The following is a 13927-nucleotide window of genomic DNA, read 5'->3' as shown; positions in this document are numbered from 1 at the left end:
CAGAGAAGGAAAATCATGAATAATGCATTTAAGAATGAAGTGTCAATTGTGATCCCTGATAACCTACTGTTGCCAGGAAAAGTAAGCTACAGGAAGAGACTTGGCAAATTTCTTCATCATGCCAATCAGTATATCTTAATCTTGACCTGGTAAAATTAATTTCCCAAATAAAAAGATTGTAAAAATCTTTGTGTCCAAATCTACCCTCTAACAAAATTGTCATTTAAGTCAGTTGTGGACATAATTTTGTAGGGCAACTTTGTTTCTGAAAAATGGGACGGAAGAAACACCCACCCATTGAATGATGTGTATATTAGGGCCTAGAATGGCAATTTGAACTTTGGTTGAAATGTTTTATTCATTGCTCACTCCATGAGTTGATCAGTCCTCTTAAAATTTTAGTTTTCTAAAGTATTTGTTCTAAGTAAAAGGCTATATTCTCAATACCTGTTGAATTTAATAATCTGTGTCATTTACAGTATAGGTTCTGCCCCAGTTACTGAGTCTGCTACATTCACTGTATGGCATAAAGTATAAAATAAGCAAGTTGTGCATTTGTGTTACTGATCATTTTAAATAACTGATATTACTGATCATTGCTGATAAATATTAAGGTTGTAAATCATTCATAGCTATATCAGGGAAAAAAGATCGAACTGTTCACCTACAAGGAAAACTACATTGAAAAATCCTGTTAAAATATAATTTTCTGTTCTTCTCATTATATATTTTGTGTTGGGTTTTGCTGTGAAAAATAGTACCTTAAAGGTAGAGGGCTTTTTTGTTGAAGTTGTTAATTTTCATCTAGTTGGAGCAATAAAACACTTTTCTGTTTAATATAAATTTATAGGAGTCAAGGGACTAGAGATGAGGGAGATGACTTAGGATTCAAAACATTGCAAATGTTTGGCAGGTTTTTTTTTTTTTTTTTTTTTAGAGGAAAGGAAAGAATCTCTCGAGACCTTTGTTTTCTAAGGAACAATATTACAAAATCCATAGTTACACAACATAAATTGGCAAAAGAAAGAAGGGATTGATGATTCTGGCAGCTGACTTAAGCTGGCATGTTATCTCAACTTGCTTTTTAATATAAAAAAGATACCCCTTTTCTTCATTTAAAAAAGGGGAAAAAAAGTCCAAAAGTTTCTCACAACATTTAAGTACTGGATATTTTGAATGAATCTATGTTTATTTTTGTATTTTCTGACTTCTAATTATGCAGTACAAAGGACAGCACTGAGGAGAAGCAATGGTGATTTAAAAAAAAAGGGGGGGGGGAGGTGAAATAAAGTGATCTGAAGTTATGACACAGGGAGAACCCTCAACAAAATATGTCAGTAGATGATGAGGGGCTTCTTAGGGTGCTGTGCATGTTAAGTTTCCTCACAGCCTTGTGCTATCTCAATAACCAGGATGCTGGTTCTCAGTTTCATTTTATCAGATAATTTTGTGTTACTTTGTTGAACAGCTTGGAATCCTGCAAGTCATAAGACTAATTTTCCTTAATGCTTTCAGCTATTTAAAACACACAAAAAAAATACATTAAAAAAAACTTTTCCTCTTTATAAAACAAAATGAGGATGAATATGATAACTCACATGATCAGCTTTTCCAGGAAGCAGCTACTGTTATCCATATACTGTATTTCTGTTCCCTGTGTAGTCTTAAATTCAGGGGGAACGTTTTGTACTTTCTGCCAAACTCAGTTTGACTTTTTAATATAATTTGTGTCAGATTTAAAGTAGTAAAAGGCAAGCACAGTCCTTTCTCCCCTGTTCCCTTTCCTGTTTCTTTTGATAAGCTATGCTCGATTTTAAATGGCTTTCATCATATTAGGATGTACCTTAGCAGCTCCTACCCGAATCAGAACTGCCTCTGATATGCAACAAGAAACAAAACCCAAGTTGTCAAGAATATCCAAATTTTAGCTTCAGCCAAAATAGTATATTAAACAATACAGAATCTCTACTCTTGCAGGTGTTTTTGTTTGCTGTATTTGAAAACGTGATTGGGGGGGGGGCACAAACGCGTGCCTGTCTGTGTGTGTTTGTGTGTGTTCATCATTTCTCAGAAAGGTCAGCCAGGAATAGTGTCATTACCAGTGAAATTCAAGACATGTCTGGATCTACAGTTACTTCGCTATTTGTTTGGCCACTAACGCCTGATCAGCTGATGCTGTGGTGAAACTACTGCTGTCCATTACTTAGTATTGTTGATTCATCTTACTGCTTTTTTGAGCAAAAGAATTATTTGTGTTAGTTGCCAACTGTTCTGTCTCCTCTCCCTCCCCTTTTGCTTGACCCAGTGCATACATTCACATACACACATGCATGTGCACAAACATAGCTTGTGGATATTTATAAACTGGCCAGGTGGCAAGTGAAACTGGGCAACTGAACAACCATCCCTTCCCCTGAAATCAGTCAGCCAATGCATCACACACAGCAGACTTGAGTCTGAATCATTGTCTGCAACTCTAACTTTCTAACTGGCTTCAGAATGAAATGGAAAAAAATGGAGTAATCCATAGCTGCTCTTAAAATATTCCTAATGGATCAGACCTATTAGCTAGAAATGTTGTCAATGAGCCATTTGCAAAGGGAATGACAATTTCTTTCTCATATGATTAATTTGGTTTGGCTGCACCAATGGTGCATCCATTTCTTCCTTCCCTCCAGACAGAAAAATCATTTACATATTTGCAAAGAAGGGAGCACACAGAAAAGTCCAGTGATTCATTCATCAGATTTCCATATTTGAGTAAGCAGTGAGTTCAGTCATCTTAACTTGCAGTGATTTTTCTGAATTACACCAACAATTGAAACAAGGAAATGAGAAGATGAGAAAGGGAAAAAAGGAACTAACCATCTCTCATAATCTTATTTCCTAACTAACTTGTCAGGGATGGACACTTTCAGGTTACTTAATGTTATTTAATTATCCTTTGAGGATAGCACCCAGAATATGAAAAACACTTTGAAATCTGTTAAAAAAATTCTAGCTTTTGCCATGTCAGGATAAGACAGTGGTGTGAACATCACTGCCTTATTTTTAATCAGGCTTGAAAAGTCATGCTGTTTGGAGCAAAGCTACTGACCTCCTGTACCTCTCTTAATCCCTGGAAATAACTCACATGCCCTTCCTTCCCTCTTCCATGACTGCTGCCTCTTCTCTAATGCACATTCTTTTCTTTTAAGACATTCACTAAGAGTGTGGAAACATAAGAACCTTTTTACTTGAGAATCTCCCAATGCTTAACAAACACTAAACAAACTTTGCAATGCATATTTGGGTAATAAATGTTTCATTTTGCAGATAGGTGAAATGAGATACAGAGAGCTCAAATGAGTTTCCCAAAGTTCTATGTTGCAGAAATTAATCTGTGTATAGGAATGTAAGCATTCTCAACCCCAGTCCCTTATTTTATTCAAAATATATGTGTTCCTGCATATTTAGTCAGGAACAATATAGATGGTATTTGCAGATGTATTGCTTCAGAATCTGTTGAAGGATCAGCAAGAACATTTGAATGGGCTGCCCCACTGAAGTGCACCAGAGAAGGTATTTGCTGCCTGGCGGAAATTTGAAAGCATGATATCTATTCTGAGGGTTATTGTAATGTCATCCAAATTCCTCTTTGTATTTGAAATGTGTGCCCCTCCTGGAGTCAGCTTTGAGATATGTCTGGTTTGACATATGTAAACACTTCCAAATCAGGTATTTACAGAGCACAGCAATACAGAGGATTTATTGCTGCCCATGTTTTATTATTTGATGCATTTGGAGTCACTTTACTTGCTTTGTCTTTCATGTGTGAATCATGCCACTTTGTCTTGTAGTACAAGAATGACAGCATCAAACGTATAGGAGGCAGGTTTCCATATGTCTTCTAAATGTGCTCTGAGAGATTGTTAACTGCTAAAAATGGGGAGACCTCTCTGGCTGAAGAAATTATAGTAACTATCTTGACTTTGTTTCACCTGCATGTATAGGAAAAGTACTTGATTCATGGAGAGTCGTGCTCTGAAGCCTTACTGTGTTGCAGCTGGTATCCTGTGCTTTCTTAACAGACATTAGAAAGGTGTGACATATTAGCAATGACAACCTGCTACAACTGCTGATGTTTCACATTTCACAGGCAGCTTACTTCCCTTACCTCCAAAACTAACTGCCAGGGAGGTAAGCAACCTGGCTGAGCATCTCTCTTCTGTCCATATACTTAGAAAAGTAAATTATAGCTATTAGCCACAGCTGTAGGCATGTGTAAGGTTGTACTGACTATACAAAAGACTCTTAGCAAGATTTTCAAACACCAGTGAAAAAACTTGACCATGTCTTTTGCTCCCAAAAGACAGTAGGAATAATCAAAGGATAATGAAAGCCTTTGTGCCTCCAGTAAGTTAGTGCCATTTATCAATTTTTTGAGTGTACTCATGTACAGTATGAATTTCACTTTGTCTTGGCTTCCTGCTTATTGGGATGTTTTCCTGCGAGGGAATACTAGCTCATTACCTCAAATTTAAAAGCATTACTCAGAATGGCCATTCATTGCAGATTCTTTTCATTTTATTGTTATCTGCAGAATGATTTGAAGAGGATTCTTTATTTGAACTTCCGATCTTTGTGTTCTGTAAATCACTAATGGTCTGCTTTCATAGAGCTTTCTTAAAAAAATTTTTTTTTCTTAATAATAATAATAAGCCTTTGACTCAGCTGATGCCTCCAAGTTTCTCTGTTACCCTGTATTGCTCATGTCCCTTCAAAAATATTGGCAGTTCATTCTGAAAGATAAAAGCAGCTATTTGTATGTCTTCCCCGCTTGCCAGCTCCAGGACTAGAAGTCTGGAGGAAAAAAAAACAACAACAACAATAAAAACAACCCAAACCAAAAGTACCTTCCACAAATGTCTGTACTGCAGTCTTGGTGTAGTAAGCAAGAAGTTCAAAATAAAATTCAGATGACTGAATGTCAGGGATATATTCTTTTTGAGTGATGCTGTACCGTGGAAGCATAGGATAGATGATAAATATTTTCTCCAGTATAAAACTGTAGGAAAAATGCAAGTGGGTAAGAAAAATGGAATTTTGTAGTTTAATCATTGGTATCACTCATCTATAATTTTTTTTTTCTTAAAAGAGAAAAAAGGACATTCTACTGATTAACCAAGTACTGACTCACAGAACAGACTGCCATTGCTGAAGTGATAAGTTCCTTTAACTTCTTGAATCTGCTTTGATCAAGAAGTGATAGGCTAATTATGAGAGCTGAGGAAATCATATGGTGAGGGGAGATGGCTTTCAGGTATCAATGCAATAGGTTTAAAAGTGAGGATGTTTCTTTGTCATTTATGTTTGTGTTGTCCATCTTTGCTCTTCACAACAGCTTCATTTTGCTTCAGCATGTGGAAATAGTGTATTATAAATTAAGAGAAAAAAGAATGTATAAAATTTGATCTGTACTCAAATGTTACGTTTTTAAGCTGCAGAAATTCTTATTCAGAAATAGGATAATTTACACACATATGTGTTGCCCATGTTGGGGAAAATGATTGGAGTATTGAATTTTGAGAGATAACATTTCTGCAGCAATTTTGAGACTGACCCTTCTGAATGATTAAATCTTTATATATTATTGTGTCCATTAAATACTTTAAATTATGGCAACTGTCAAAGCACTCTCTCTGCAGTTATAGTAGGCCATGGATAAAGATAAGTCTTCTGTGAATTAAACAATATTTCCATCCACTGCACTGGAATTAAAATTTTTCTCATTATTTAAGTCTTCTAAACAGTGATGTGTGTTTCATAGAAGATGATCATATAGATCATTGAGTAGTAAGAATGAGCTAAGCATCTAGAATGATATTTCAGGAGACAGCTCCTCGTAGAATGTCTCATAACATAATCAATTTTCTAGAGATTTGCACTTTGAGCTTCAGATTTGAAGTGATCTTAAAAGCTCTGGTATTTGCAAACATGAAATCAAAAAATAAAATGGAATAATAGTTAATCAAGCAATTAGCTCTTGAGACAATTCTTCCATACTTCCTACATAACTCAATATAATATTTCTACATATTCTTAAATTTGAAATAAAATAAAAGCAATTTGAATTTGGAAATTTGTTAAGTTTAATTGCAAACACAGTCTCACTCTCAGTGTTGCGGACATGCTCTGGGCCTTTCAGCAACAATTCTGACTTGAGCTCTGGCTTTATGCTTCATGTGCTGCTTTTCATATGCCAAACCACTCCATTCAGAAATGAATGTCAGATAGTTATGGAAGAATCGTGATGGATAGCTGTTTTCTAGCACAGTTGTTCCTGGCTCAGTTTTCCATTGCATCATTTTTTGTTTAGGGAACAGCAGGCTTCAGTTTTAACAACCTTTCTGTGTATGCTTCCACCTAAGCTGTTTATCCCCCTGTGCATAGATTTAACAGGATTTGAAGAACTTTGTTTACAATCTTTATAGGCTTTGACTGTGTGTTTTGAAAATTGCTTTAAACGCAACAGAAAGTCAGTATATGCGCAGGTGTGTCTGGATTTACAGAGTGTGCTCATTTTAGCTTTTGAAATGGAAAATACTTTGGTCAAAAACAGAACGAATGATAAATGCCAGATCCCAACCTTTACAGAAGAATCATCTTATATTGTGTATCTGTCTGTATCCAAAGAGCTCAGAACTGTTGTGTTTTTATATTCTTATATTTTAGAGCGGCTACCAAGAATAACTATGTGCCGTGTCAGTGTAAAGTAAGAAAAAAAAATTCTGTGGGTACTGAAATATTTGCCACTTTTGTTTTCTTTGACAGCTTTTTGGAAACTGCAGCCTATTTCTGTATGAAACCAAAAATGGGAGAGAAAGAGGTGTCCCCACATTCTTTCTTCAGTATTTGGCACGAATTCAGCTCTGACTTCAAAGAGTTCTGGAAGAAGGAAAACAAACTTATTCTGCAAGAAAGGTACGTTTGTTTGTTTGTTCAAAGGCTTGTCTCAGGGAATGTTACTGGGAGCAATCACACAGAAACCAATCAGCCTCACTTCATTAGCACACAACCTATTGAACATCTTTTTTTTTTTTTTTTTTTTACAGAAACATTTATTTTATGTTTGTTTTTTTTTTCCTAACAGTCATACTCTGTGAATGAGACAATAATATCACTTTGTGCTAAAGCTTTTTCAGGTCTGTTGCCTCAATATTTTTGGTAGAGCATGTAACTACTATGTCACTATGACAATCAAAGCAATGAGAGACTTGCTTCAGGTCTGAAAGTTAAGATTTTCCATTCACATATTTACTGAAAACAAGTTAAGGTATTAAGACATGACATATTATAAATATTTGTCCTATGAAGTTGATAAAAAGGAGGAGGAGAAGAAAGAGAGAACAAAAAGTTAGTCGATCCCATATGAAGAAAAAATCAAACCAAATCATAGCACAAATCAGTCTCGTGCATATGTGGCATATATGACATAAAGAACTACGATGGTACTTGTGAAATATCAGCCACACTGTCTGTGCCATATATTAGAAGAGCTATGAAGCTTGCTTTCACTTGCATGCAGCTATTGTGGTCATTCTTTGTATATAGAAGCGATGCCAAGATTTAATCAGCTGTTTTGTAAATAATAAATGCCATATAAGGACAGATTAAAGAAAAACAAACATGAAAATGGTAAACACAGTTACATAATTCTACATCTGTTAGCAACTTGGGTGACCTCAGGAGAAGGATAGTGAAGCCACGCCTATGCCTTATCATTAACAGGACTGAAGCTTCAAGTCCCGTAAATGATTGATATCAATCCATGTTTAGGTAACTTAACAAGAATAGGCCTGTTTTTCAAGAATGCTCAGCTGACATAATTGTCCCAGACATCAGATTACTGGTGTTGGAAGTCATCGATAACTTTGCTTAAGCACCTGTATAATCAGTAAGTCAAGTATGTATGTCTAGTATAAGCGGATACATTTAGGAATGAGTAATCTCATGGTTAAGAAAACTGGGTTCTGCTCCTATTGCAAGAGTGCGGTGCAAATGTTAACACAGTGCAGCAGGTCTCTGGGGATGTGTTTCACTTTACTGACTGTCTGACTTAATTTTATGTAATTAAGTATTATCTCTTCTCAATTAAGTTGAGTTGACAGTTAAATACTATCTCCAGTTTCCTATGCAGGGATTTAGCTGCCAACTTGATACAAGATAATTTCAATTTATATTTTTGTGTATTTTTTTTTAAAGAATGGTTTTAAAAAACTGTCTTTTCCTTTCTGAAATACTGAATTTGTTTTCTAGAGACAAACAACCAACCTCCCCCCAAAAGCTTTCACTGCAAAATATTTTTCTTTAAAAGAAATTAACTAAAAAAGCACAAAACCTCTTCCTTCTATTTTTCTTCTATATCTAAAGCTTAAGAGAAGAATGGGATTGCAGTACAATCATTTAATTCTCTTTCAGTTCATTGTATGAATAGTCTATATTATGCCATGCATTGAAGCAGCAGAGAGAAAAGTGGCTGCCCACTGGGCCCTTCTAGGGCAAGGGTGTCATTAGCCTGAAAGGAACTGAACATCTAGATGATAGCTTTAGATGCAAGATGAGACAGGGAAGGAGAGACACAGGAATCAGGGAGCCTGCAGTGGCAAGGAAGCTGGAAGGTTCCTGGGAAGCAGCAAGCAGAGCCAAGGTAAGACTTGGAGGTGATGGGAAGGAGGAGATATCCCCAGCGGGCCAGAAGGGACTGTCTAGAATTAGCTGCAATCCAGGAAGTCACTGCAAGTCAGACTAAAAATAATCCATCCCAAAAATCACAGGTAGATTTTTTTTTTTCCCCCTTCCTAGAATTTTAATTTTGGCTTGTCTCATCCAGTTTAAATCTTCCTCTTTATAGTTTTCATTTGTTCAGATGAGGCTGGATTTAGAGTCTGGAAACCTTTGATGTCTTGGTTTTTACTCACCTCGCAGAAAAGTCTGGCACAGTGCCATTTCAGGACTGGCCAACTCAAGGTCTCTTTGTTGCCTTTTAGGAATTAAAATACTTTGGCAAAATAAAAATTTTCCAAGGAAAGCAGGTTTTTTTTCCCCAGAAGCAAAGAGTCGTCTTTGCTAAAGCAACTGTGTTATCAAAGCCTTTCCATGGAAAATATTTTGTCTGCCATTATAGTTCAACTTGATACCTAAAATTGTTCTTTAGGCTATTTGCTTGACTTGCCATTTCAAGTGTTCTTTGTGAAAGAAAGGATGCTTTGATGTGAGGCCTTCTTGAGTACTGAGAGAGGACAAAGAATTTTGACAGAAAAATAAATAATGCAAAAAGGTGTAAGAATGTACAACATGATATTTTTCAAAATTTCAGCCTGTATGGACAGATTCACAGACAATGGACATCTGCTTGTGCCACTGAAATAAAAACTATTTGTTCAAGAAATTGGCTTATAATCCTTGTTGATGTTGTTGATGTTATTGAATGAGTGCTTTCTATCTACTTGGTGATGACCTATGTCCATCAAATTCTAGTGATGTTATTTATACCTACACGACTAGTGACTAGATTATATGAAGGTTAAGCAATAATATTTGAGGGGTATAATCCTGACTCCATTGGATTCGGTCACAAAAATATCATTAACCCTAAGGAAGGGTAGAATTTCCTGTTATATATTTTGTTAACAAACAGTTGTTAATTGTTTCTACATGCATAAGGTAAGTTGCGTTATTCTCTGCTGCTAAAGTTGAAGAGCTGGCTAGTACATTAATGGTCAAGGCAACTTTCTGTAGGTTTTCATTGGCAGTAAAATCTTTAAGTGACAATTATGGTGAGACTTTAAATATTATAGTATGCCACCATTGTTGGAGAATTATTTGCCAGGGTGCTACTTGATGTAGAGTACTTTTAATTATGATCATTATTTATAAAACGTACAACTTTATTCCCTTTCCCTTTTTTAGTTTGAGCATCTTTCTTTCCCTTTCTTTCCTCTTCTCTCTCCACTCCAGTATTTTGTTTAATAAATGTTTATGCTATGGGCAATGTTTCTAGGGTATTTTATATCCCAGTTTCCATATGGACTGCGCAGGGAAAGGAATTGCTTGTTAATAGTGGCTGTTCCTTATTTAGTCTCTGCAGATATGAGTCACACTGTTTTACAATAATTTACCCAAAGGCTTTTCATAGATGGTATTTCCTAAGGTGGTATTACTTTTGGTTACTGATACTTTAAAAGTGTATGTGTTTTACGGAAAGCAGTCAGATAGCTTTTATTTTAAACACTTTTCAGTCAGCATTTCAACTTGTTTATTGGTCTGCCTGGCATTTATATGCACAAGATAAACACTGAAGTGTCAGACTTAGTATTTTTTTACAAGAAGATGAGGGAAAAAAAAAAAAGAAGAAAAATGGTGCAAGGTTAAAAACAAATTAATTTTTCTCAAGTTTTCTACTGCTTTTGCTCAATTCTGTCAGATGAAATAAAGCAGAAGTGGAAAATACCAGCTGTAGAGAAAATTATGCATGATAAACTGTTAAATACAGTAGCAATAAAAAGAAAAATGCACCTGAAAATTACACTGAAAGCATAGTTCTGCCAAAAGGTCTACTGCAGTTTTCTTAACGGTACTATTTTTTGTGGTTACACTGCAGTCAAGGCTAAGTGGAGCATTCCAATCAAAATTGTTATCTGGGTTATTTATAATGTTCTCAAAAATGTTTTGTTTAGGTTTAAATTTCTCATGCTATGTCTAAACTAAAGATGTATCGTTTTAAGTGAAAATCTTCAAAATAGTATAACTTCTTCTTGATTAAGCAATTAATAATAAAAAAAAAAAACTAAACAGGGCATATTTGGGTTTTTCAGGGGCATAAGTTGTTTCTACCATTGTCCTTCACTGTATATTTTAATGTGTCATTAGTAGGCTATGCATTGTGTTCATACTTTGAAAACTCTGGAAAGGTATCTGCCAGTATATGTTGGCCTTTACATGTGATCAGCAAGAAAGCCAAGAAAAGCTGGCATTATCTTCCCTAATTCACTTTCAGTGTTGTTTAAAAGAAGAATATCATTTCGAACCTTGCAAGCTTCCTGTTCAGCTGCCTCATTACATAATTTATTTCAGTTGCTGCATGCCCTGAAATGCAGATTGCCCTCTGAATACATATTGTCAGATCATGCACAACTGCAATGACAGCTATGCAAAAGTTTTACCTTATCAGGAAAGCTTTTATCTTAAAAGATCACACCAGCAATCTTCAAATGCATCTTTTCTCCTCATGTAGAGAGAGCAGGTGTCTCATGCGAACTGACATATAAATACATTAACTCTTTCCCCATAAATCACTGGCTTTATTCCCCATCCCCCTGCCTCTTTTATTTTCTGGTTTCCTTGTATCCTTGAGGTAGAGATATTCAATATTAAATGCATTATTCCAGTATAGCACTTTGAGAGCAAAGAGTGTTTTCAATTCTCTCACTGTCCAGTGAGAACTGCAGAACAGTTGCCCAGAGCACTACCACTTTCCTAGGAGCCAGGAAAAGATAGCCAGTCCTAGGAACTGAAGAGATAAAAGAGCTGGTGAGGCAACACTCATTAAACCCCTGCAGAGGGAAATCTTGAAAAGTTATGACCAATTTTTAAAAAAAATGGTGGGGGGAGTTAAGCAGCTACTGTGTAAGGCAGTCAGATATGGAGTTTGCAAATCCTTGGTAGCTAGAAATGCAAATAATTATCAGAAGATCTCATATTGGCATGGACAGCAAATATCCATCTTTAGGACTCACTTAGGTGGTCTATAACTTCATCTTTTCTTAAATGATGTGAAATATACTCTGGCTTACTACAGTAACAAGAAAGAAGTCAACCTTTCAGAACTTACTTTTAAATTTAAAAGAAGAGAGAACGAAGAAAAGCTCCATTTATGTCAGAGGTGATTATCATAAGACCTTAGGCACAGATTCAGATCTTGCTAGAAATAGGTCACTAAGCAGGGAGAAGCATTCTTGCAGGGCCACAATTCAACCTTCCCTTTTTCTGGGTGCAAGTGAGATATTGGCACTCATTTGCTCCTACTCTGGGTGTTTCAGTTTCTTCAGGTTACGTTTGCTGTTCCAGACAGCCTGTGCAACCTTGCAAAAATTTAACTAAATAGGGGAAGGAAAGTTGTATTTCTAGGTGGGAAGGAAAAAAATAAATAAAAAGGAGAAGGGAACATAGATACCCTGTAATTGTGTGCATAAGATAAAGATTGCTCATAGGCTCAGTCTGGCTCTTGCATTTACGAAAAGGCATGTCACTGAACAGGAAATAACTGAGTCAGGGATGCCAGCAGAGGAGAGTTCATAAGCAGAATCAACATTATGGTAAAGTTCTGTAAGTCCCTGATATCTTGCATCACACTAAGTTTGAGAATTTCTTTTGGCTGACTTCATTCAACCCTTCAACTCCCAAGATAAATCTTTGACACATTAAAAATAATCTATAAACTCAAAAAACGTACTCATCTCTCGAATGTAAAAGTTGCCCATTCCCGTAAGAATAGCAGTTAAACTGGCACCTGGTGTGTCACACTGTGTATATCTAGATGAAAGGGAGATTCCTGGCCAGCATGTCTCCACAGCTCATTGATCTCACTCTGCAGAAAGACTGGTATGTCTCCCTACAGACTCCTTGGCAGGATGATTTAAAACTTGCTGTTGAGCAATTTAAAGTCTGGCATTGGATATCTGTACGTTGCACAGTGAGGAGCATATTGGTAAGCTGCCACTTCTGCTTGCAGAGGAGGGCATTAAATCCCATAGCACGAGCAATGTCCTCTCAGAGTAATTTAAGGGATCTTTTGTTAACGCTTATAATGGGAACCAGTGAGTCAAACTTGAGAGTGAGAAATCTGGGGAGATGAGAATATGCTGAGATGGAGGAAAAGAGGAGAGAGATGTATATGGAATGGCAGCATGTGAGGAAAATGATGAAAATGTGAAGTATGTTTAGTGGGGTCACATTTCCAAATGTTTGTGAAACTGCCGGTGTGCTATTGTAATGTTGACCAAAAGCTCCAAGCATTGTGTTAATAAGTACCCACTTATTTTGGTAGATGCATTTTCTTGCTTAGGTACTTTAAGCTCACTGCTCTCTAATAACTTGAGTTTGATGCTGCTAGATTTCATTTTACAATGCATAGGTATAATGACAACATTTCAAAACAGAATGTAGCTTATGTGGCTTTGAATTGAATAATTAAAAGATCCTAAGTTTTTGATGGTATTTCAAAAATTTAACTTGAAGAAAATAGCTTTCTGATCAGAAAATATTGGGTTAAAGTACAGACATTGAAAGAATACTTGCACCCAAGATTCAGAAGCTAGGAATGGTCCTTTGAGGCAGTGCCTCGCAGAGACAATTTGCTGTCCAGCTGAGAAAGAAGTTGCTCAATAGTTCAGTACTTTTGTTCCTTCCTTGTGCACCTTCTGCAGTTAGTCATTTTTTGAATGAAAACACCAGGGGGTTTTGGTTAAGGGAGGAGAGCAGTGACTTTCATTCTTAGCATTGATCTTCATGGAAAAGTTTGTGAAACATAAAAACGTTTGTAGGTAAGTCTCAGTCTAGATCTCAGGTTGAAATTACTTTTTAATACCTTAGTTTAACTTTGTTTAAATAATACTGTGTTTTATGAGACAGGAACAAATATTTCCATACATAAATGTAAGGCAACCAGTGTATATGAATTGTAAGCAGGAACAAAGTGAAGGATCTCGTACAAAAATTCCAGTCTGATCTCTCCTGACTTTTGTGACTTACACAAGGCCAGATTCTAGAATGGCCCCAAATAAACAATGGAAGGACTTTCAGCAGTCTCTTCTTTATTAACCTGGTGATGGTATGATATCATGCAGGTATGTTACATTGCATCTTAGTATGTGTGTTGTGCTTAAAA

General features: G+C 36.1%; 1 protein-coding gene across 1 annotated transcript in view; it reads left to right on the top strand.

Moving 5' to 3' along the window:
• The window catches only part of FMN2 (formin 2), a 173744-nt gene that overhangs the window by 150033 nt on the left and 9784 nt on the right, over positions 1-13927 (top strand). The window contains exon 16 of the mRNA XM_067294571.1: positions 6814-6963. Coding sequence (XP_067150672.1) covers positions 6814-6963 — 150 coding nt within the window. The remainder of the gene's footprint in view (positions 1-6813; positions 6964-13927) is intronic.

The sequence above is a fragment of the Apteryx mantelli genome, chromosome 3, assembly GCF_036417845.1.
Source record: "Apteryx mantelli isolate bAptMan1 chromosome 3, bAptMan1.hap1, whole genome shotgun sequence".
In the NCBI taxonomy this organism is placed as follows: Eukaryota; Metazoa; Chordata; class Aves; order Apterygiformes; family Apterygidae; genus Apteryx; species Apteryx mantelli.
This window is presented reverse-complemented; position numbering and strand designations above follow the sequence as displayed.